This window comes from Oryctolagus cuniculus, chromosome 4, assembly GCF_051225735.1.
Source record: "Oryctolagus cuniculus isolate XC-2025 breed Fujian yellow rabbit chromosome 4, ASM5122573v1, whole genome shotgun sequence".
In the NCBI taxonomy this organism is placed as follows: Eukaryota; Metazoa; Chordata; class Mammalia; order Lagomorpha; family Leporidae; genus Oryctolagus; species Oryctolagus cuniculus.
Genome location: NC_142870.1, coordinates 94507685 through 94532221, shown reverse-complemented (window position 1 = coordinate 94532221; position 24537 = coordinate 94507685). Strand labels below are relative to the sequence as shown.

General features: G+C 41.8%; 1 protein-coding gene across 4 annotated transcripts in view; it reads right to left on the bottom strand.

Moving 5' to 3' along the window:
- The window catches only part of VPS8 (VPS8 subunit of CORVET complex), a 274119-nt gene that overhangs the window by 29992 nt on the left and 219590 nt on the right, over positions 1–24537 (bottom strand). For all 4 annotated transcript variants that reach the window (XM_008266588.5, XM_089332060.1, XM_089332059.1 and 1 more), the window contains one exon: positions 3892–3945. In XM_008266588.5, coding sequence (XP_008264810.1) covers positions 3892–3945 — 54 coding nt within the window. The remainder of the gene's footprint in view (positions 1–3891; positions 3946–24537) is intronic.

The window sequence follows — 24537 nt, the reverse complement described above, 5'->3', positions numbered from 1 at the left end:
CCTGGCTTTGGATCTGCACAGATCCGGCTGTTGCGGCCATTTGGGGGAGTGAACCAATGGAAGGAAGACCTTTCTCTCTGTCTCTCTCTCACTCTCACTGTCTGTAACTCTACCTCTCAAATAAATAAATAAAATCTTTTTTTTAAAGGATGAAATGGAAATTCTATAGTTAGAAACTTTAAAAAATATTACACACAGATTTTATATACTATATACATTTGTACAATAAATATTTCTAAGGGTGAGAGTTTGGTGCAGGTGGTAAGATACCATTTGGGACACCTGCATCCCATACTGAAGTGCCTGCATTTGAGTCACAGCTCTGCTTGGGATTCCAGGTTCCTGCCAATGCAGACCCCAGAAGGCAGCAGGTGACGGCTCAAGCAGTTGGGTCCCTGCCACACATGTGGGATCCTGGTTCCTGGCTTCAGACTGGCTCAGTCCTGGCTGTTGCAGGTTTTTGGGGGAATCAATCAGCAGATGGAAGATCTTTCTCTCTTATCTTTCTGTTTTCCAAATAAATAAACTAAAATAGCTGATAGGATTTTTTTGTTTTGTTTTGTTTTTAAATCTCTACCCAAGAGCTTTTGTAAAGAGTATCTCAAATGCAAGATGCCTGTGAAAAGACAGGCATCCTGGAACAGGTACCCTGGAACTGAGACGCCCTGTCCCAGCAAGTTAGCAGAGCCCTACAGAACGTGCTCCCATTTGCATAGAACCCAGGCTCCTGGCAGGGCCGACGCTGTGGGCAGAGTCACCAAACACTTCCCTCAGCAATCGGCCAACAAGACTCTGGCTAAATCAGGAACGCTACTGCTTCCTTTGTGCTTCTCACACACGTCACTTTGGCAGTCACCATTCAACAGACATGACTGCTGCTTCCATCTGTCAGCACAACTTTGGGAAGAGAGATTACAGCTCAAGGACAAGAACCAGAATGCTTCAAAAAGTTCGTGGAAAAAGGAAAAGAAAGGCTAAGTTTATTTTGATACAAAAATTTGAAATCTGCATAACTGCACAACTTACATTTTTCCATGAACTTTCTGAGGACCTATCATATATGCAGCCACCCATACACTCACACACACACACACACACACACACACACACCTGGCTAAGAAAATATTACTGAGTTTCACTATGATCTTGATGTGAATCTCTTTCAGAGTGCTGCTGAAGCAGTGCAAACAATAAGGAATTTATCTGAAGATAGTGTTCATTTATTTATTTTGAGATTAGTGCTTATTTAACAACTGTCTGTGTGGGGCAGAATTTGCTTTTAACCTGATAACAAGGATGCAGGGGAGCAGTTCACCATTCCTCAAAGTTCTCCACTGGGCTCCTCACCACACTGACTATAAAAGTACATGAACAAGTTCAGGATCTCCCCAGTGCTCTCACGCCAGCCTGTCCACCACGCACAGTACCCATCAAGCAGTACAGTGATCATCAGGTTACCTGCCTACCTTTCCCACTAAACGCTGAGGTCCATAAGAACAAGGACTATACTTTTCATCTCTGTAGCCTGCTGCTTTGCTCAGTATGGAGTATAAAGAAATGTGTGTGGTTTTGAACAACAATATACAAGTAGCAAGATAGAGTGAGAGGTTGGGTTCAGGAGTCAGGAAACCTGTGTCACCAGCAGCCGGAGTGCTTACTATGCATTATACACTGTGTTAGGCGGGTCAATAGCTTTCATTCAATCTGCAGGACAGCTGTGAGAGGTAGCATCACCATTTTGTGTGAGTAGAAATAGAAGAGCTGTTTTATTCAAGGTCATTCAGATAAATAAGTAGAGAGTACATCTTTGGGCCCAAATCTTGCTGTATACACAAGCATTTTAAAAAAAATGCTTATTTACTTATTTTCATCTACCTGAAAGGCAGAGAGACAGAGAGAGGGGGAAAGAAATATTGAGATCGATCTTCCGTCCACTGGTTTCACTCCCCAAATGCCCCCAATTGCCAGAGCTGCACCAGGCCAAAGCCAAGGATCCAGAACTCCATCTGGCTCTCCCATGTGGGTGGCAGGGACCCGAGTACTGGAGCCATCATCTGCTGTCTCCAGGGCGCACATCAGCAGGAAGCTGGCTCAGAAGCAGAGTAGCTTTGATACTCAGACTACTTGGACTCCAACCAACACTCTGATGTGGAATGTGGGCATCCCAAGTGGATGCTCTATTATTAAAAACCAACCTTCTTGCCTTCCTTCCTGAGACGGAGAGGGAGAGAGGGAGAGGGGGAGAAAGGGGGAGGGGGAGAGAGAGGGAGTGGGGGGGGGGAGAGTGTGAGTGAGTTCCTATCATTTTCACTCTCCAAATGCCTGAATGAGCTCTGCCTCATCTGGGGCTGAAGCCAGGAGCCAGGAACTCACTCCAGATCTCCCATGTGGGTGGCAGGGACCCAATCATTTGAGCCATCCCACTGTCTCCCATGCTGTGCATTAGCAGGATGCTGGAGTCAGGAGTACAAATGGCATCAAATCCTGGCACTTTGATACATGACATGGACATCTAACTGCAAGGCTACATGCCTGCATGCCTGCGCCTGAAGCATGTTTTTTTTTTTTTTTTTTTTGACAGGCAGAGTTAGACAGTGAGAGAGACAGAGACAGAGAGAAAAGTCTTCTTTTGTCATTGGTTCACGCCCCAAATGGCCGCCATGGCTGGCGTGCAGCGATGATCCGAAGCCAGGAGCCAGGCGCTTCCTCCTGGTCTCCCATGCAGGTGCAGGGCCCAAGCACTTAGGCCATCCTCCACTGCCTTCCCTTCCCGGGCCAGAGCAGAGAGCTGGACTGGAAGAGGAGCAACCGGGACAGAACTGGCGCCCCAACTGGGACTAGAACCCAGGGTGCCGGCACTGCAGGCGGAGGATTAGCCTAGTGAGCTGGGGCGCCGGCCCTGAAGCATATTTTAAATCACTACTTAGAAGTGGGCCCAGAGCTAACACCGGGAAGTTTAGACTAAAACAACTCCCTCTGCAGTGCATTTTTCTCCGACTCGGGCTCCTTCCAGTTCCTCCGGTTCTAGTGTGATGGTTCCGAGGACAGCAGTCACTGCCTCCGTCAGTCTCATCTGCCCTTGCTGCCTTCACAAGAGTTAAGAGAACTTCATGTGCAGCATGCCACAGGGCTTTGCAGGTGGCACAATTTGTTCCTATTCTTCCTTCTTTTGAGAAAGTCTCAGATTCTACAGATAGTGAAAAGGGACCCATTTTTGGCACATTGCTTCGAAGCTAAAACCCACTGTTAGTCAACAGAGCTGGCAAGTTGTTATTTCTGGTCTACAGTCCTTTGCTGACCTGGGTGCAGGCTGAAGTGGTTTTTTAAAAAGGGCAAAGAAATGGAACATTTCATCCATCTGAGAAAGAAAAAATAGCAAAAGAGCGCAGCAAAAACGGCCTCCTGCTTACCAGGCTTCACCCGGGTAAAGAAAGGCTTTCCGTGGCCCAGCTGAGACTTGCACCCCAGCCGGGCCACAGTCTTCACTGTCAGGAACCACCAGCATTCAGCAAGGCCCTTCTTACAGGGTATGTGCTGAAATGTTAGTATCTCAGGCCAGTTTTTTAAGGAACAGCTGTCTACAGGGAAAGCCCACTATTAAGCCAAACTCTACAGCTTTCCTCCTGGTGTATTTTTCACCTCCTCCCACTGCTGACACCCGGACGCCTGGCCTGGGGCAGAGCGTGGTGCTCCGGAACTCAGACTGACGCTGGGCCCCAAGCTCCCCCTGCCTTCTCTGAAAGAGAAGATGTAATTAAAGCACCCCACTGGAAAGATGCTTTGATGGAATTAAGATGATTAAAAGTCATTGCCATTTTGAGAAAACTGCTCCCCGAGGGAAAATAAATGCACAGGAGGCGGCATTGTGTTTTGCCTTTAGAACTCACTCACCTTCTTCACAGCAGGATCCTCTTTGGATGGATGATATGATGGCGACATTTTTACCTGGAAAAAAAGGCAAAGGTTTCACTTCCCTTTTAGTTGTAGTCTAGTTTTATTTGACCCACATTCAAAATAATTCAATTAGGATTGGTATAACTGAGATAAAACAGACATTTAAGATGAACAATTAATAGACTTTATGCTAAATATCCTCAATGTTTTCCTGGAGATCAAAAAGTCAGTAGTTAGCCAAGATAAAAATATAATTAGGCTAAGAAAAATGGTCCAAAATTTTAAGAAGATGGGGAGGAACTTAGGAGATCCATTAAAGATCTGTGGGAGCAGCGCTGATCAACTGAAGCAGTAAGCAACAGTCAGCAGTTCTTGCGGAGGTCAACCCTGAGTGCCCTTTATAATGTAATATCCCTTTAAATCACAGCAAGCACGGAGAAGTTTGACAATAACAGCGAAGGATTTAGGAAAAGCATCAGCCAAATCGTAATAAAGCAAGATTTAGTCCAAAAAAGAAAGGCTGACAGTTCAGGAGTATCTTCACATGTTTGAAGGGGATAGACTGTCAGATTAGATAAATGAGCAGGACCCAACCACATGCTGCCTAAAGACTTGCACTGTAAATATAATGGCACAAGTAGGCTAAAAGGAATAGAAGAGGAAAGGTATGCCATGACAGCACTCGATTTCAGCAAAAGCAAAAACAGAATGCATATTCTTTTCAAGTGTACAATCCGTCTCTGAAAAAATTCCCAGATATTTGGAAATGAAGTAGGATATTTATAGGTCAAAGAAGAAATCAAAAGAAAGTTACATCTTAGAAACACACAGCCTACCAAGACTGAATCATGAAGAAACAGAAAGTTTGAAAAGGCCTATAACTAGTAAAGAGATTGAATCAGTAATAAAAAAACAAACAAACAAACAAACAAAAAAAAACAAGCAAACAAAAACACTCCAATGAAGAAAAGCCCAGGATCAGACGGTCTCACTGCTGAATCCAACCAAGTTTTTTTTTTTTTAAAGGAATATCAATCCTTCTCAACTTCGAAAAAATTAAAAAAGGAGGAAATACATACCAATTCACTCTATGCATCTGCATCAAACTGATATCAAAGCCAGACAAAGAAACCACCAGAAAACTAGAGACTAATATGTCTTATGAATTGACACAAAAATTCTCAACAAAATACTACGACACCAAATTCAACAGATGAGGGTTTGGATGCCTGTGTCCCATACTGGAGGACCCACGTTCGATTCTTGGGCTCCAGCTTCCTGCTAAAGTGGAGTCTAGGGGCAGTGGAGACGGCTCAAGTAGTTGGATTCCGGCCACGCACACGCACACTCAGCCCCTCTGTTGTGGGCATCTGAGGAGTGAACCAATGGGTGGGAACGCTTTCTTGTGCATACTCACTTGCTCTCTCTGTCTCTCAAACAAATAAAAATAAGTTTTTAAAAATGAGCAAAGGACTTGAATAGATATTTCTCCAAAGAATTTACACAGATGGCCAATAAGCACATGAGAGGACACACAACATCACTGGCCATTCAGGAAAGGCAAACTAGAACCTCAATGAGATATCACTATGCATATATTAGAACAGCCAAAACTAGAAAGATTGACTATATCATGGATATGAAGGAACTGGAACCCTCATATATTGCTGATGGAAAAGTTAAATAGAAGCACTTTGAACAACAGCTTGGAAGTTTCTTAAAATGATAAACATGCATGTATCATGCAAGCACCCATTTCACTGCTGGGGATTTCCCAAAGGAGACCGAAGTGTATGTCTACACAAAGACTTGTATGTACATCTTCCTTACAGCTTTATCTGTAATAGCCAAAACTAGAAAAATTCAAAGGTTGGCCGGCGCTGTGGCTTACTAGGCTAATCCTCCACCTGCGTGGGCACCCTGGGTTCTAGTCCCGGTTGGGGCGCTGGTTCTGTCCCAGTTGCCCCTCTTCCAGTCCAGCTCTCTGCTGTGGCCTGGGAGTGCAGTGGAGGATGGCCCAAGTGCTTGGGCCCTGCACCTGCATGGGAGACCAGGAGGAAGCACCTGGCTCCTGGCTTCGGATCGGCACAGCCCGCTGGCCACAGCTGCCTTTTGAGGGGGTGAACCAACAGAAGGAAGACCTTTCTCTCTGTCTCTCTCTCTCTCTCACTGTCTAACTCTGCCTGTCAAAAAGAAAAAAAAAAAAGAAAAAAGAAAAAAGAAAAATCCAAAGGTCCACAACAGGTAAAATGATAAATTATGGCATATCCATAAAATAAAACACTACTTAGGAACAAACACTTGAGACAATATGGATGAATTTCAAACAATCAGTTGCGTGAAAGAAATAAAAAAAAAAAGGATAGATTTTTTTTCATTTAAAGTTCTAGAAAATGAAAATAGTTCTGTTGAGATGAAGCTAGTCAGTGACTGCTAGGAACAGGAGAGAGGAATTGAGTCCATTTTTGATGGTGATGGATTAATAGATGTTACTTTATAGACTAGTCTATTTTATATCAATTATTACCTCAAAAAGTATTTAAAGAAATTTGTAAAATGTAGCTGAACAAGGTTAGAAAGAAATTTATAGGTTTAGAGTGGAAATGAGGAAAGGCTTAAAATAAAGGACTCAAATTTCTAACTTAAGAAACTAGAAAAAGATCAAAGTAAAACCAACTAAGTAAAAGAAATAATAAGGCACTGAAATAAACAGAAATCAAATAAAACAAGAAAGAAAATTTAAAAATCCAAGAATTTGTTCTTTGAGAAGATCAATAAAATTGATAAACTGCTATTGAGATTGATCAAGAGAAAGAATATAAATTATAAATGGCAATGAAAGACAATATATTACAATAACGCTATAGCACTTATATTAAAGAGTCTATTATGAAAACTGTTAAGCCAGGAAACTTGACAAGTTAAATGAAGAGGATATAGTCCTTGAAAAACAAAAATTTTAAAAGTATATGCTCAATGAGGCTGGCGCCGTGGCTCACTAGGCTAATCCTCCGCCCTGTGGCGCCGGCACACCGGGTTCTAGTCCCGGTCGGGGCACCGGATTCTGTCCCAGTTGCCCCTCTTCCAGGCCAGCTCTCTGCTGTGGCCAGGGAGTGCAGTGGAGGATGGCCCAAGTGCTTGGGCCCTGCACCCCATGGGAGACCAGGAGAAGTACCTGGCTCCTGCCATCGGCAGCGCGGTGCGCCGGCCACAGCGCGCTGTCCGCGGCGGCCATTGGAGGGTGAACCAATGGCAAAAAGGAAGACCTTTCTCTCTGTCTCTCTCTCTCACTGTCCACTCTGTCTGCCAAAAAAAAATAAATAAAATAAAAAAGTAGATGTACAATGAAACAAAAAAATGCAAATAACCTTATAACTATTAAGGAAACTGAATATTATCAAACATCATTTCATAGAGAAATCCCAAATCTATATGAATTTAGCATTAACTATAGTAAGTATTAAATATATTCTGATCAATTTACAAAAATCAGAATTTTACTCATTGATATCACTCATTAATTAAAGTATAACTATAAGTACCCCAATAGGTAGAAGATACTGTCTGTCTAGAAATATGAAGAAGAATTTTCAGTACTGGGTAAGCATCTGCGCTCAACACACCTCATGCTTCTTCCAATTCTATCTTAGTTATAAGAGCCTACAGGGACCGGTACTGTGGCATACTGGGTAAGGCTGCCGCCTGTGGTACTGGCATCCCGTATGGGCGCCGGTTCGAGTCCCAGCTGTTCCACTTCTGACCCAGCTCTCTGCTATGGCCTGGGAAAGCAGTAGAAGATGGTCCAGGACCTTGGGCCCCTGCACCCTCATGGGAGACCAGGAGGAGGCTCCTGGCTTCGGATCGGTACAGCTCCGGCTGTTGCAGCCATCTGGGGAGTGAACCAGTGGATAGAAGACCTCTCTCTCTCTCTGCCTCTCTGTAACTCTGCCTTTCAAATAGATAAATAAACTTTATATTAAAAAAAGAGCCTACAGAATAGATGATGAAGATGTTTCCTATCTCTGTCATGTTGCTATGCAGGCAGGACCACGATGCAGGCTCTTTCGCTTCGCCCCTCTGACTTTAAGAAACACACCTAGCTCAGGGATCAAAACCACTGCCTGCCCAGACTGCCCTTTCAGATTTAGCAGGTCTGCAAAAATTAGACTTGACAATTCTTGCTGTAACATAGCATGACATTAATACTCTAGAATTCACTCCAGATGTATGGTGCAGCTTGCAAAAAGTGATCCAATTTTAACTCCTAGTATGCTCTTTTTGAAAAGGGAGAAAATAGCTTTTCAAAGCAAAGTAGATATTTAAACTTAAAAATATGACCCCATGAAAGAATCTGTAGACTTTTAAAAACAAGCCAAGAACTAGATGTGGTGGTGGACAATTTATCTGCGAGGGCTGTTCTCTGGAGATTAAGTCAGAGAGTGTTTGAAGTGGTAACAGAAATGGTTCAGCATCAGTCATGAAAGGTCTTATTTTTTCATTTAACAGGATTCCTTCTGGAAATGCCTTAGGCAATGCAGCTTAAAAGAGACACTTTAAACCCAGGTGTGCAGACACTAGATCTGGGGATATGGATGGTATACTGAGCTATAGTCTTAATAATCCTGAACTTTTGTGATCCTTGTTAATAAAATGACTCCTGACTTAGAGAAGCAATCTGGGCTGAAGTTGCAATAGGAATACCTTTCCTTATCACCTTGCTTTATTTTTTTTAAATAAGTCTTCATTTTCCTGATTACAAAAGAACTACAGGTTCACTGATGGAAATTTAAGAAACATAAAAGAGCAAACAAAGGAAATAAAAAATCACAATCTGATCACACAGGAATAAGTGCTATTAACATTTGGAATCACGCTGTTCTATGACCTTTTAATGTTGCATGATATAAATATTTCACACTGATATTTTTCTACAGTGTGATTTGTCACAGTCACCAAGACAGTTCACACACTGTATAGATATGAAGGTACTTCAAAAAGATCACAGAAAAATGGAATTAATAGACATTTATTTTAGTGCAAAAAATTTTTGGAAATCTATGCACTGCTTTTTCATAATATGCATTTTCCATAAAGTTTTTGAAGACCACTTGAATCCCATAACTAATTTAACTAACTGTGGGACACTGGGTTGCTTTTAACTTTTGAAAAAATATTAAAAATGCTGTATATTAAGATAATCGAAAATGAATCTTGATGTGAATGGAAGGGGAGAGGGAGTGGGAAAGGGGAGGGTTGTGGGTGGGAGGGACGGTATGGGGGGGAAGCCATTGTAACACATGAGTCGTACTTTGGAAATTTATATTCATTAAATAAAAGATTAAAAAAAAAAGAAAAAATATTAAAAATGCTGTCATAAGCATCTTAATATATAAAACATTGAACACATAAGTGTATTTCCCTCAGACAGATTAAGTTTTTGCTTCAAAGGATATAAACATTGAAAAATAAAAACTGTCCATTTTTCTCCTAACAAATGAGTCCACAAACCATTTTCCTATAATTATGAAATCCAAAAAGTTTTGAAGGCAAAAAGGATTGTTTCTTTAAAACTTTTGGCACCACAGTCATCTGGCAGTCTTTATTTCACATGAGCATTTAACATTTTAAAAAGATTTATTTATTTGATGGGAAAAACAACATAGATGGATGAAGAGAGAGACAGAGAGAAAATGAATGAATCTTCCACCAGTTGGTTCACGCCCTCAACAGCTGGGGTCAGGTCAGGCCAAAGGCCAGGACCCAGAAACTCAACCTGAGTCTTGCTATGTGGGTGGCAGGGACCCAACTACCTTGAGCCATCACCTGCTGTCTTCCAGGGCACACATTAGCTGGATGGAAGCAGAGGAAGAACTTGAACCCAGGTACTCTGATGTGGAATGAGGGTCTCCCAAGCGGCATCTTGACCACTGTGCCACTTGCCTGACCCTCATGTAAGCATTTGCTTATAGGGTGCTAGTTCACACTGCAAAGTTACACACTATGAGTATACAAATTGTGCACCACACTGTCTTTCTTCTATCACTTTAAAAAAAAAAGAGATTTATTTATTTACTTGAAAGTCAGAGTTACACAGAGAGAGGGAGAGGCAGACAGATTTTTCCAACCATTGGTTAATTCCCCAGATGGCCATAATGGCTAGGGTTGAGCCAGGCTGAAGCCAGGAGCTTCATCCAGGACTCCCAAGTTGGGGCAGGGGCCCAAGCATTTGGGCCATCTACTGCTGCTTTCCCAGGCCATTAGCCGAGAGCTGGATTGGAAGTGGAGGTATTGGGACTCAAACCAGCGCCAATATGGGATGCCAGCATCATTGGGGGTGGTTCAACCCACTACACCACAGCCTTTCTTCTATCACTCATCATTTTCAAGATGCCATTTATTGGCTTCTGGTCTTCATTTTTTTTCTTGTAATGAAAAGTCATTCTAGCCAGTGCTGAGGCTCATTAGGCTAATCCTCTGCCTGTGGTGCTGGCACCCCGGGTTCTAGTCCTGGTTGGGGCACCGGATTCTGTCCTGGTTGCTCCTCTTCCAGTCCAGCTCTCTGCTGTGGCCCGGGAAGGCAGTGAAGCCTAAGTGGTTGGGCCCTGCACCCGCATGGGAGACCAGGAGGAAGCACCTAGTTCCTGACTTCGGGAGCTGACTGTAGAAGCCACTTAGGGGGTGAACCAATGGAAAAAGGAAGACCTTTTTTCTGTCTCTCTCTCACTGTCTAACTCTGACTGTCAAAAAAAAAAAAAAAAAGTCATTCTTTTTGCTGTCCTATTCTTGGATCCTTTTGGTTGCAAACTATGATGTATCTTTTGGTGGTTTTCTTTACATGAGGATACTTCAAAAAATTCACAGAAAATGAAACTAAAAAACATTTATTTTGGTACAAAAATTTTTTTGTATCAATGTATACATAGAATATTCAAAATTTGCAGAAAAGCATATTGTGAAAAACTTATGCATGCATTTCAGTTTTGTTTTGCATCAAAATAAACATAACTTTTAATTCCACAAACTTTTTTGAAGCACTTATATTTATCCCGCTAGAGGTTTGCTTAGCTTTTGGATCTATGGGTTGATGTTGTTCACCAAATTTGGTAAAAATTCAGACCTCAGATCAAGCTTCCTCATCTTTTGTTCATCTTTATATTTAGTCTTTCTCTCTTATGTTCCAGAACCCCTGTCCGTCCCTCCCTCCGGCCTTCCTTCCTTCCTTCCTTCCTTCCTTCCTTCCTTCCTTTCTTCCTTTCTTCCTTTCTTCCTTTCTTCCTTTCTTCCTTTCTTCCTTTCTTCCTTCTTACCTTTAAAGTTTGTGGAGAAATACAACTAAAAGATAGAAAATAAGTTTACTTTGTGTAACAAGATTATGAAATCCTTGATTTAGTCTTTTCCTAGTATGTATTTTCCATGAACTTTTGAGATCCCTCATATGTGTGCTGGGCTTCTTGATAATGTTTCACAGGTCACGAAGAGCTCTCTTAACTTTTCTTCAATCTTTGTCTCTGTGCTTCTGTTACAATTACTTTTACTAAATTGTCTTCAAATTTAGTAGTAATTTTTTCTCAGTGTTAAAACTGCCACTGAGAAGCTAGCATTGTAGCAGAGTGGGTTCAGCCACTGTCTGCAATGCCAGCATTCCTTATCAAACTACTGCGTCTAGTCCCATCTGCTCTGCTTCTGATCCGGCTCCCTGTTAATGCGTCTGGGAAAGCAGCAGAGGAGGGTCCAAGTCTTTAGGCCCCTGACCTATGTGGGAGACCAGGATGGAGTTCCTTGCTTTTGCCTGGCTCAACCCTGGCCATTGCAGCCACTTGGGGAATGTCTGCATTTCTCTGTCACTCTGCCTTTCAAAGAAACAGATAAATAAATCTCTGAAAACAAAAACCACAAAAAGGCATGCTATTGCATTTTAAAAAATGATGTTGACATCTAACGAAATTTTCTTGAACAGTTGGAATTATATTAACTTTAAAAGTATTTGGGGGCTGGCACTATGTCATAGTAGGTTAAGCATCCTAGAGGTTATGCAGTGCTGGCATTCCATAAGGGTGCCGGTTTGAGTCCTGGCTGCTCCACTTCTGATCCAGTTTCTTGCTGATGGCCTGGGAAAGCAGTAGATGATGCCCAAGTGATTGGGCCCCTGTACCTGCGTGGGAGACTGGGAAGAATTTCCTGGCTCCTGGCTCCTGGCTCCAGATCAGCTCAGCTCCAGCCCTTGAGGCCATATGGGAAGTGAACCAGCAGATGAAAGACCTTTCTATCCCTCCCTCTTTGTGTCTGTAACTCTGCCTCTAAAATAAATAAATAAACAAATCTTTTTTTAAAAGTATTTGTCTACTATTATATCGTTGTTTACTATTATACAATTTCTGGGTCAGTTTTAAAGGACTAATCCCTATTCCCTTCCCCTTGCCTCGCTGCCTTTACAATTTGAATATTCCTGTTTCTTTGTATGCCTGGTAATTTTTGATCAAATATCACACAGCATATTGGGTGCTGGCTATTTTTTATAATTCTTAGTGTATTCTTAACTTCTGTTTTGAGATGTGGTTAAAATACCTAGAAACAGTCAGATCTTTTTAGATGTTTTTAACCTTTGTTAGGTGAGATAAAAGCAGCAGCTAGTCCAGCATTAATTTTTCTCCCACTACTCTCCATGCTGCCCTGTGAATTCTGAAACTTTCCGGGTGAAACAGGAATTACCCCTGTCTTCACGTGTTCCATGTAATCCTTTTGAATGGTCCTTTTTCTGACCTCAAGAAGTTTCATCACTCTAAGGCTTCATTACTTAATTGAACACTCAAAATTGCCTTCTGCAGATTTCTGGAGATTTCTCTTTTTTGGTGACTTTCTCTTGCCTAATATTGTGTCCTAAGAACTCCAGCCACCATTGCTTTCCTTGGACTCCTGGCTTGGTCTCAACTCAGACAGACTGATGAGTCTTGCCTTGGTTGTCTGAGTTATGGCTTAGAAATTTTCTCTGGGCAGTAATATGAGGGCAATCTTAAGAGGGTTTAAGTCATTTGTTTCTTGTCTCTCAGGGGTCACTATCTTTCATTGCCTGATGTCTACTGTCTTAAGAACAATTATTTCATGAATTTTACCCATTTTCCCCAAATGCAATTTGTTCTGGGTAGAAGTTCCTATATTATCTTCTAAAATACAAAACAGAATTCTGAATTCTGAAATATACTTGGCCAAAGGGACTTAGCTATAGAATATAAACTTGTACAAACATACATTCCCATTAGTAGTCCATCAAAGTGTCTATCTCCTCACATCCTTACTGTCTGAGCTTTCTGCTGCTATAATTTTAATATAGACTGAGTATTACAGTCTTTGCAAACAAAAAGTTTATTTGGCACACAGTTTTGGAGGCTAGGAAGTTCAAGATCAAGGGGCTACATCTGGAAGGGCCTTCTTGCTGCCTCATGGCATAGGGGAAGTCATCACATGGTGAGAACAAGGGATCGTGCATAAAGCCACTGATCCCATCATGAGAGCCCCTCATGACCTCATCCAATTCTAATTACCCTCAAAGTCCCATCAACATATGAATTTGGGGATTAAGTTTCCAACATATGACCTTAGGGTAAGTTCAAGTCATATGATTTATCAATATAAATGCACATGTATTTTTAAATATTTACCAGTTTAACAACTATTTTTACACTTGATCTTAGCAAAAGGCTGAGAAGTGATTAATATAACTTTTTTTAAAATTTGCCAATTTAAAAAAATTTGACTCGGTCATCATCCTTAGGTTTCATGAACACAGCTTTCTATGTTTCAATGGTAGGTACACACATTTACAGAACTTTTAAGAGTTTGACTGCTTCACAGCTCTGGAAAAGAGCTGAGCAATGGACTAGTTATGTATTCATTTTTTACAATCACAATCACTGGGTCACAGTGTTTTATACCCTTCAATGTTTCCTATTTTGTTAAGAATAAAAACCAGGGGCAAGCACTGGTCTAGCAGTTAAGACACCAGTTGAGATGTCCATATTCCATACTGAAGGTCTGGTCTCAACTTCCAGCTCTACTCTCCATTCCAGCTTCCCGTTAATGTTTACCCTGGAGGACAGCAGGTAATAGCTTGAGTAGTTGTGTCCCTGCCACCCATGTGGGAGGCCTAGATTGAGTTCCCAGCTTCCAGCTCCATGCCTGGCCCAGTTCCAGCTGTTGCAGGCATGCAAGGGACTACCAGATGGGAGTTCACTTCCTTTCTGTGTATCTCTTACTCTCTCTTTGTATATGCCTCTAAAATAAATAAGTTTTTTATAATGTTATTTTATTTATTTAATGCAATGTCCTTTTTAAAAAAGATTTTATTTATTTATTTGAGAGGCAGAGTTACAGACAGAGAGAGGGAGAGACAGAGAAAGGTCCTCTATCCACTGGACCACCCTTCAAATGGTTGCAATGGCCAGAGCTGAGCCAATTCAAAGCCAGAAGCTGGGAGCCTCCTCCAGGTCTCCTATGCAGGTGCAGGGCCATCTTCCACTGCTTTCCCAGGCCATAGCAAGAGGAGTAGCTGAGACTTGAACGGGTGCCTATATGGAATGCTGGTGCCACAGGCGGAGGCTTAACCCACTACACCACAGCGCCAGCCTCAAATAAATAAAATTTTAAAAAGAAGAAAAAACAAACTCTTTAAGAGGTCTATGAGGCTATTCAGACCCTGCCTGCCAACCTGTTCAATCTCACTCTTTGCTATTTTACCATCTGGTCATTTGTTTTAGCTGCTGATGTTTTTTGGTTCCTTGAACAAGTCATTTTCTTCTTCAGCTCCTTTGAGCTCACAGCTCTCTCTTGTCTGAAATGCTTTTTCACAGGGCTGGTACCTTCTGATCTTTCAGGTCGCACCTTAAAGCCACCTCTGAGAGAACTGCCTGACCACCCAGTTCAAAATGGGTTTCCCTCGTGTTATTTTTCCCATAGCACCCTATTCTTCCCCTCGTATCAGATACCTACTACAAGATGAAATTATATATTTGAGAAATGATACCTGTTTACTTAATTATCCTGTAGCTTTTTTACTATGTGGTAAGCTCCATGGTGGTAGGATTTATAGGTTCTTAGGTACACTAATGTATTTTCACTAAAGAACCAAGAACAGTGTTTGGCTCAAGGTAGGCATATGCTAAATACTAGCTGAAGTAATTAATCACTTAGTGCTAGACTATAATAACAAGATTATTGGAAAATAGGTAAAAAACTCAAAAAGTTTCATATCTATTAGGCTCATCAATCATCTCTATGTACCTGAGACATATTAATCTTCATTTAATTTACAAGTTTAATTTTAAAGGTATTCTTTTGAGAAATGTTGCAAACACTGAAATCTCATTTTTAAGTACTTAATTTGAATTTAACCTGTTTATAATAGGGAGCTAATACTCCCTTAAAATGGCAAATGAACATCAACCATTAATACCAGATTTCTTATTTCATTAAACAGCATGTAACCCAGATCTCCATGTTACAGTGGGAATTCAAAATAAATAAGCAATGTGTAATGGTTACTAGAAAACTGTGACTGGTGAGTGTGATAAGAATCATTTACCATATAATAACTAGAAATTGCAAATACCTCCCCTCGTATTATTTATAGATCCATCTCCAAAGACAAAACATTTCCTGAGAGAACTCTGCAGAAGCAATGCCAAGTACTAGGGGAGAGCTCAGCTTACTTCGTTTCCTTCTCTCTGTGATTATTCAAGGACAAGTGGACAGCTGCACATGTATTTCCAGTTGACTTCTTCCTCAGATATTTACCTCTTAGCAAAAAAGAGAAAAGCCCTCTGATATCTAATGCTCCCAGCTTCTGCTTGTAGTGGTTGATTTTGTGCAATATATTATAAAGCTTACTAATGAGTGTCTACATGCTCTTGTTTACTGAAGTTTTGAAAGGAATAACAATTGGAATGTTTGTGGTACAAAAAAGGGGTGTTGTTAGCTCATTACTTGCTCTCAAGAACTCCAAATCTTTTTTTTTTTTTTTTTGGACAGAGTGGACAGTGAGAGAGAGAGAGAGAGAAAAGTCTTCCTTTTCCGCTGGTTCACCCCCCAATGACCGCTGTGGCCAGTGCACCACGCTGATCCGAAGCCAGGAGCCAGGTGCTTCTCCTGGTCTCCATGCGGGTGCAGGACCCAAGGAGTTGGGCCATCCTCCACTGTACTCCCAGGCCACAGCAGAGAGCTGGACTGAAAGAGGAGCAACCAGGACAGAATCTGGCGCCCCGACCGGGACCAGAACCCGGTTTGCCAGTGCCACAGGCGGAGGATTAGCCTATTGAGCCGTGGCGCCGGCCCAAATCTTATTAACAAAAAAAAGTGTTTAAACTGAAATCTAATAAATCTTAAGTTATTTTTCTTGGGATTTATATCAAGTTACTTGTTGACTAGTAATTACTGTTTTTTAAAAACATTAAAAGCAAGCTCATTTCTTCTAATGCTAATTAGTTCCAAGGAAGAAGGTTATTTGCTACTATTAATTTTTTTGGACCAATTTTTTCTTTATTAAAAGTTCAGCATCAGACATAGTATGGAAGTAGAAGGTAGCCCATGGGACAAACTAATTGCTCCGTTTTACAGAGGAGGAAACTGAGGCCCACAGAGGTGAGGGGACTCACCCCAGGTCACACAGCAAGCAAACAGAAGCCTAATTCCAGTGCCGGTGATTCCTGAAACCCAGTTTCTCCTCAGCATCAACAACCACAAGTCTTTCTCGTGCCATTAGTCCATTTGTAAACATCCATCACCCCATGTTTGGAATGAGGTGGGAAAGGCTGCGGAGAGTCTCCCCGGGCTTCCAAAGGCCAGCGCCCAGCACCTGCCCCTCCGCGGCTGGGACTTGGCCCCAAACCACCTTCCTCCAAGTTCCCAGCCCCACCACCCGGAGAACTGACCACTCTGTTCCCACTTGCTACCCTCAGGCTATAGACCTTTATACCCTGGAAGACCCTGCTCTCGGGGCATGGGCCGCAGCTGCCACCGCTGCAGCCCAGTACCCCGAGTTCCGCCAACTTGCCCCCTGCTACTATTAATTTAATAAAGGAATAATCAAAGATGAAATTTAAGTTATTTAATTACATTAATAAAAGTGAATAATAGGGACCAGCACTGTGGCATAGCAGGTAAAGCTGCTGCCTTCAGTGCCAGCATCCCATATGGGCGTCAGTTTGAGCCCCGGCTGCTCCACTTCCGATCCAGCTCTCTGCTATCGCCTGAGGAAGCAGTGGGAGATGACCCAAGTCTTTGGGCCCCTGCACCCGTGTAGGAAGACCCGGAAGAAACTCCTGGCTCCTGGCTTCGGATCAGCTCAGCTCCAGCCATTGCGGCCAATTGGGGAGTGAACCAGCAGATGGAAGACCTCTCTCTCTCTCTCTCTCTCTGCCTAACTATGACTTTCAAATAAATAAATAAATCTCTTTTAAAAAAGTAAGTAATATTTATTGGAAAGTGCAACAGAATGTTGAGTGCCTTGGCTTAGAAATTACTTTCTACTGCGTACTTCATCTGCGGGTAATATATAGACAAATCAGAAAGTGAATCCTATAGACTTGCAAGGTTTATTCTGTAGATCTAAAGGTTTCATATTGAGCTGCTGTAAGATGGGGAGGAGGAGCGTGTATTAGGTGGGAGAAAAGGAAAGAAAGTAATTTGGACCATTTTCCTTATTTCTGAAGAATAAAATTATCAATTCCAGAGAAAAGTAGGCTTCCTGGGGACTAATTTCCAGCATGTCTATGTACACTTTTTGGTAGACTATGAACATATGCAAGTTACTGGTCATATGTATTGAGCATTTATGGAAAAAGAAGTGAGATAGGAAAGACAAGAAGAAAGTCTTTATCCTCTAGTACCACAGTTTTGAGGTTAACTGCTGTGGCCTGTTGTGTTGAAAGTCAGGAATTGAAGAGGTGAAAGTCAGTTATTACAATAAAGAACCATCTGATATAGGATTACATTACAAAGGCAATACAAAGTTTCAAATGCATTTGCTGCCTTCCAGGTGCAAAGGGCAGTAGGAGGAAGTAGACTGGCAGTTTCAGCTCAGTTTCTTTACTGGGGCTCTCACTTTTGCTACCCTGCAAGTGCAGTGCTGGACAGATTTTCAAAGGATATTAAGAAAGCAAAGTAAAACTTTCCTGTACTAGAGTTTCAGAAAAGCCATCATAGTACAGAATTAGTATTTTCATTTTAAAATTTCTTAATAAACTCATCATTTAAAAAAATTATTTATTTGAAAGGCAGAATGACAGAGAAGAGAAGAGATCTTCCATCTGCTGGTTTATTCCCCAAAATGGCCACAAAAGCCAGGGCTAGGCCAGGCTGAAGCCAAAAGCCTGGCACTTCATCTGAGTCTCTCATGTGGGTGGCAAGGGCCCAAGTACTTGGACCATCTTCTGCTACTTTTCCAGGCACATTAGCAGGGAGCTGATTGGATATGGAACAGCCAGGACTTGAATGGGCACTCTGATATGGGCTGGCAGCATTATAGGTGGCGGGCGGCGGCTTAAGCTGCTGCGCCACAATGCTGGCCCTTTAAATTTTCTTACAATAAAAAAAGTGAATGGTTCATGCAATGGTGAAAATCTTAATTAGTGCTGTCAGTATGGTATGGATGTATATTAAAAGTCAGCTTTACTGCTTGCAGTGCTGGCATCCCATATGATTAGAGTTAGAGTTAGAGTTAGAGTTAGAGTTAGAGTTAGAGTTAGAGTTAGAGTTAGAATTAGAGCACTGGTTAGAGTTCAGGCTGCTCCTCTTCCAATCCAGCTCTCTGCTATGGCCTGGGAAAGCAGTAGAAGATGGCCCAAGTGCTTGGGCCCCTGCACTCGCGTGGGAGATCCGGAAGAAGTAGAGCAGCTCCAGCTGTGGCGGCCATCTGGGGAGTGAACCAGCAGATGGGAGACCTCTCTCTCTCTCTCGCCTTTGCCTCTCTGTAACTCTCTGCCTTTCAAATAAATATTAAAAAAAAAAAAAAAAAAGTCAGCTTTATCGGGTTTCAACAAAACCAGAATGATAAAAAATTGAAAAGGCTGGTGTCAAGAAAACTGAGGATGGTGATGATTCTATAAACTTGTATTCAAATATTGGCCCTCCCTCTGTGAGTTACATATATAGTAGTCCCTTCAGCTGTAAATTAAAGAATATATCACCCTCATAAAATCAGTGTGAAGCCTAACATAAAAACATCTAATGCAAGTATTTGGTCAGTTTCATTTCCTGTTTACTTCTTGTGTTGCCAGTTCACTAGATTTTTACAACATCTTATGCAAGAAAATAAAGGGAGATAGACAGCTACAGAAAATTCAAGAAAAATCAAAACAGTTCTTGTTCTAGCCTGTATACCATTGTTAGGAAGCATCTAGACTTGACCTTAAAAGTTGGATTAAATCCCGTCCTGAAGAATGAGAGAGCCTCAGAAACAAAGCTGCTGTTGATATGTAGCTCCAATTTAAAAATGATTTCCCATTTCTGCATGTTCTCAGAGAAGTTACGAAGAAAGTCAAATGACACAAATTATTGTCATCCTTCAATGCATCAGGTGGGGGGGGCAGTGCAAAGAGGGCAACCAATAGAGTATGTGTTTAAAATTCAATATCCATTCATGAAAAATTTCTCAGCCAAAACGGTATTAAAAGGAAATTTCCTTGCTGGCGCCGCGGCACCGGCACGCCGGGTTCTAGTCCCGGTCGGGGCGCCAGATTCTGTCCCAGTTGTTCCTCTTCCAGTCCAGCTCTCTGCTGTGGCCTGGGAAGGGAAGGCAGTACAATATGGCCCAAGTGCTTGGGCCCTGCACCCGCATAGGAGACCAGGAGGAAGCACCTGGCTCCTGGCTTCCGATCGGTGCAGCATTCCGGCTGTAGTGGCCATTTGGGGGGGTGAACCAATGGAAAAAGGAAGACTTTTCTCTGTCTTTCTCTCTCACTGTCTAACTCTGCCTGTCAAAAAAAAAAAAAAAAAAAAAAAAAAAAAAAGGAAATTTCCTAAACATGACATAAAGGTTATATACAAAAAGTCTACAGTTAAAATTATACTAGTGACTAAAAATTGAACACTTTCCTCAACATAAGGAATAAGGCAAGGATGTCTACTCTCACCAATTCTGTACTCGAGGCGAATGCAATAGGGCAAGAAAAATAAGTAAGAAACAGAGACTGGAACAGAAGAAATAAGTCTTTCTTTGCATATGACATGAGTGTCTATGTAGGAAATCCTGAAGAAAGCACTAGCACATATAAGCTTAGTAAGATCACCAGTCATCACATACAAGGTCAGTGTATAAAAGTCAACTGTATTACTATATATTAGCAATGAATAACTGAGAACTGAATTATAAAACAGTAAAATACATAATTACTAAATAGAAATAAATCCTACAAAACATGCAAGATTTAAATACTGAAAACTATTACATTGATTAAATAAATCAAAGAAAACTGAGAGATATATCATTTTTATGGATTAGAAGATTTAATACTGTTCTCAATACTCTCCCCAAATTGATCAACAGATTCAACATAAGCTTAATAAGATTCCAGTAGAGTTTTTTTTTTTTTTTTTTGCAGAAAACAACAAGTTTACTTTAAAATTTATAATGAAGGTAAAAGTAGAATGGTCAAATGTTAGAAAGAACAAAGTTTGAAGACTCACAACATCCTATAAAACTACAGCATTGGAGACAGGATAGCTAGATCAATGAAACAGAATATAACAGGCCTACACATACATGGCCAGTTGTTTTTGAATAAGGTATAAAGGCAATTCAATGGATATCTACATGCAAAAGAATGAACCTCACTCTATATTTTAGATCCTATATAAAAAATTAACTCAGAATGGGTTAGTGGTTGCCAGGGGTTGAGGGGGAAAGATTTATTGTTAAGCGACGTGGAAGACTGTTTATGGGGGCAATACTACTACTCTATATCTTAGTTGTGGAAGTACTTGTCAAAATTCACAAAAGATGAATTTATTGTTTCTAAGCAAAATGTTTTAAAGGAAAACAAATCAATTTTAACACTGAATACTGTCTAGGAAGAAAAAGATCTAATTGGCATTATCTAGGCAATAACATACATGCAATCATAAGTTGGTTATGAATGGGATATAACTCAGAGGAAAAAAAAACCTGAAGAGCTCAAGATGTAATGCCTTAAGAATCGGTATAGGCCGGCGCCGTGGCTCACTAGGCTAATCCTCCGCCTTGCGGCGCCGGCACACCGGGTTCTAGTCCCGGTCGGGGCACCGGATTCTGTCCTGGTTGCCCCTCATCCAGGCCAGCTCTCTGCTGTGGCCAGGGAGTGCAGTGGAGGATGGCCCAAGTGCTTGGGCCCTGCACCCCATGGGAGACCAGGATAAGTACCTGGCTCCTGCCATCTGCAGCACGGTGCACCGGCTGCAGCACGTCAGCCGCGGCGGCCATTGGAGGGTGAACCAATGGCAAAGGAAGACCTTTCTCTCTGTCTCTCTCTCTCACTGTCCACTCTGCCTGTCAAAAAAAAAAAAAAAAAAAAAAAAAGAATCGGTATAAATAAAAGTTCCCCCGTCTAAATTTGGATTCAACTTGAAAACCCTGGAAATAACAGAACCTGTCTTTCCTTTCCTGAATGCAAACAAGGAAGCATTTTAGATGATTTGTTAATAGAATTTTTAATCTGGAAACTTGATTGAACATCTTTACCTATACATCTTAGACATCTCTAACTCCAACAATGAACTCTGTATCTTACTCTCAAATCTGTTCTTTGCTTATTGTTCACTTAGTAAATGATACCACCATGCATTCAGTTGTTCAGTTAAAAAATATGGGTGCCATTTTTGACTTCTCCCTCTGTCTCACTTCCTCCAACAACTTCATTTATCACCAAGTCATGCTAACTACAACACCTCTCCCATGAAGCACAGAACAGCATGGAAGTAGAAGTTGAGCATGATTGGATGAAACAGTGGTATGTGCTAAGGCTACTGAGGTAGGCAGTAACTAATTTCTTGCTGTTTTGTGTGCTTATCTCAAACACATCTAAAATATGAAGACTTTCGTCCATCTCTACTTGTACCATTCCAGTAAAAGTTATCACTGCTCTCTTCTAAATTCCTTCAGTGGTTTCTGGTCTCCCTACATCCATTCCTGCTTCTTGTGCACTGCAATTAGAGAGTTATTTTACAAATATTAGTCTGGGGTCCGGCCTTGTGGTACAGAGTTAAGATCCATCTTGGGATGCCCACATCCCATACTGGAGTGCCAGTTTGAGTCCAGCTTCCTAGTAATGTGCATGGGAGGCAGTGGATGGTGGTCCAAGTGCTTGGTTTCCTGCTACTCATATGAGAGACTCAGATGGAGTCCTGGACTCCTGGCTTTGTGTAGCAGTTCTGGCTGTTGTGGGGTATTTGGAGAGTGAACTAGTAGATGGAGGATCTTTCTCTCTGCCTTTTAAATTAATTAACTAATTAATTTAAACAAACTATACATGAATCCTATTCTGATCAGATCATTTTTCCCTTAAAACTTTCCAAAGTCTTCCCTGTTCTTAAATTTAGTACAAACATCGCAATTATTAATATAGTCTCTGCTTGCCTCACTTGCCTCAATATACACCCTCTAGATTTAATCATGCTCAACTTCTAGACCTATGCGCCCTCCTGCTTCCTTTCTGTTTGTCCTGCCTACAGTTTGCTCTGTCTACAGTACTCCTCCACTAGTCTCCACTTGCCCTACACTTGTCTAGCTTATTCTTTTCTTTCCTTTATGGGAAGCTCACATGGCACTTCTAGAAAGCCTTTCATGAGTCCTCACATCTGGTTCAGGTGTATTCCTTATTTGCTCTTACAGTTCACCTGTAAATGCATGTAGTACAATAAAGATGCATATATTTGGCCTTCATTCTAGGTTCAAAGCACAGAGCTCCTAAAACCCTTGGAATCTCCGGAGTATCAGAGTGTCTTTTGCATGCTCATGTGATGAATGGTGGCTGGGGACCCCTAGATAACTTCAGAATGAAGGCTATTGCCAGAAAGACCAAGCCATGATGAAAGGTTTGGGAATTTCAAGCCCCATCCCTCGACCTGTGGGAAGGGGAAAGGACTGGAGATAGAATCCAATCACAAATAATCAATCATCAAGTGACTGAGTTGCCGTGACCTGGGTTGGTGAAGACACTGATGGGTCTGAAGAGGGCTTGGGCCATCTGCCACTCCTCATTCCTACCCTAGACCTACCCCATGCATCCCTTCCATTTGGCCGTTCTTCAGCTGCAACTTTTAAAAAGTAAATTTGTAAACATAAAAAAGAAAAACAGACGTTTTCCTGAGTCCTGTGAGTCATTCTAGTGAATTATAGAACCCGATGGGAGATTATGGGGATCTCTGAATTTGTGGCCAAGTTAGACAGAAGTGTGGGTAGCCTAGAATCTGCTTTGTGACTGGCATTTAAATTAAGAGCAGTCTTATACCACTGAAGCCTCAAACCTGGACATTTCTAACTGCAGGTGGTTAATATAAGAATTGATTAGAATTGTGAGCCACTCAGATGATAATTAGAGAACTGGTGTCATAACCAGTGTTGGAAGACATTATATATTTAGAATCGGAAAGAACTTGAGAGCAGTTATTCAAAACATGTTTGCCATTTCATTGACTAAACTCCTCAGGACAAGACCATGTTTGCACACAGTGAACATCACGCTGTTCAAAACTGATTCAGTGAATATATAAATGGGGTGCCTACCACTGGGGTAGAGAAGTTCTCAATTGTTCTTTGGAAGAGAAGCTAGTCAAGAGGTCCTCCCTGGCTCTCCTTTAAAGCTGATGAAACAAACCAAGAAAAGTGACAAGTCTAGCTTTTCAGTATGTGACGCCAAGGCTGACTACAGCACACGGTGCCACAGAGGAAGGACATGCAGCAGCAAGTGTGGAACCACTTCAGAGGAGGAGCACCCTAGAGGATGGCACAGTGATTAAGTCACAGCTGTGACTTGTCTTCTTCACACTGAACAACTTCTCTACACTGAACACCTTGTGCTGTCAAGTTCTGCTCTTGCAAAAGCTACCAAGCAGTAGAGTTCAAACTCTGCTCTACTGCCTGCTTAAAAACCAAGGTTGGGGGTGGGTATTGTGGCACACTGGGTTAAGCCATTGCTTGTGACACTTGCATCCCATATCAGAATCCAGTTCAAGTTCCAGCTACTCTGCTTCTGATCCAGTATTCCTACTACTGCACCTAGGAGACAGCAGATAATGGGTCCAGTGCTTGGATCCCTGCCACCCATGTGGGAGACCCAGATTGAGTTCTGGGCTCTTGGTTTCACCCTGACCTAGCCCTGGTTGTTACAGGCATTTGAGGGAGTGAATCTGTAGATGGAAGACTCTCTCTCCTCTTTCAAGTACATGAAAATAAATAATAGTAAACATTAAAAAACAATAATAGCATATCCACTCTGTCAAATAAGTGTGATCTGTAAAAAAAAAAAAAAAAAAAAAAAAAAACAAACAGGCCGGCACCACGGCTCACTAGGCTAATCCTCCACCTTGTGGCGCCGGCACACCGGGTTCTAGTCCCGGTCGGGGCACCGGATTCTGTCCCGGTTGCCCCTCTTCCAGGCCAGCTCTCTGCTATGGCCCGGG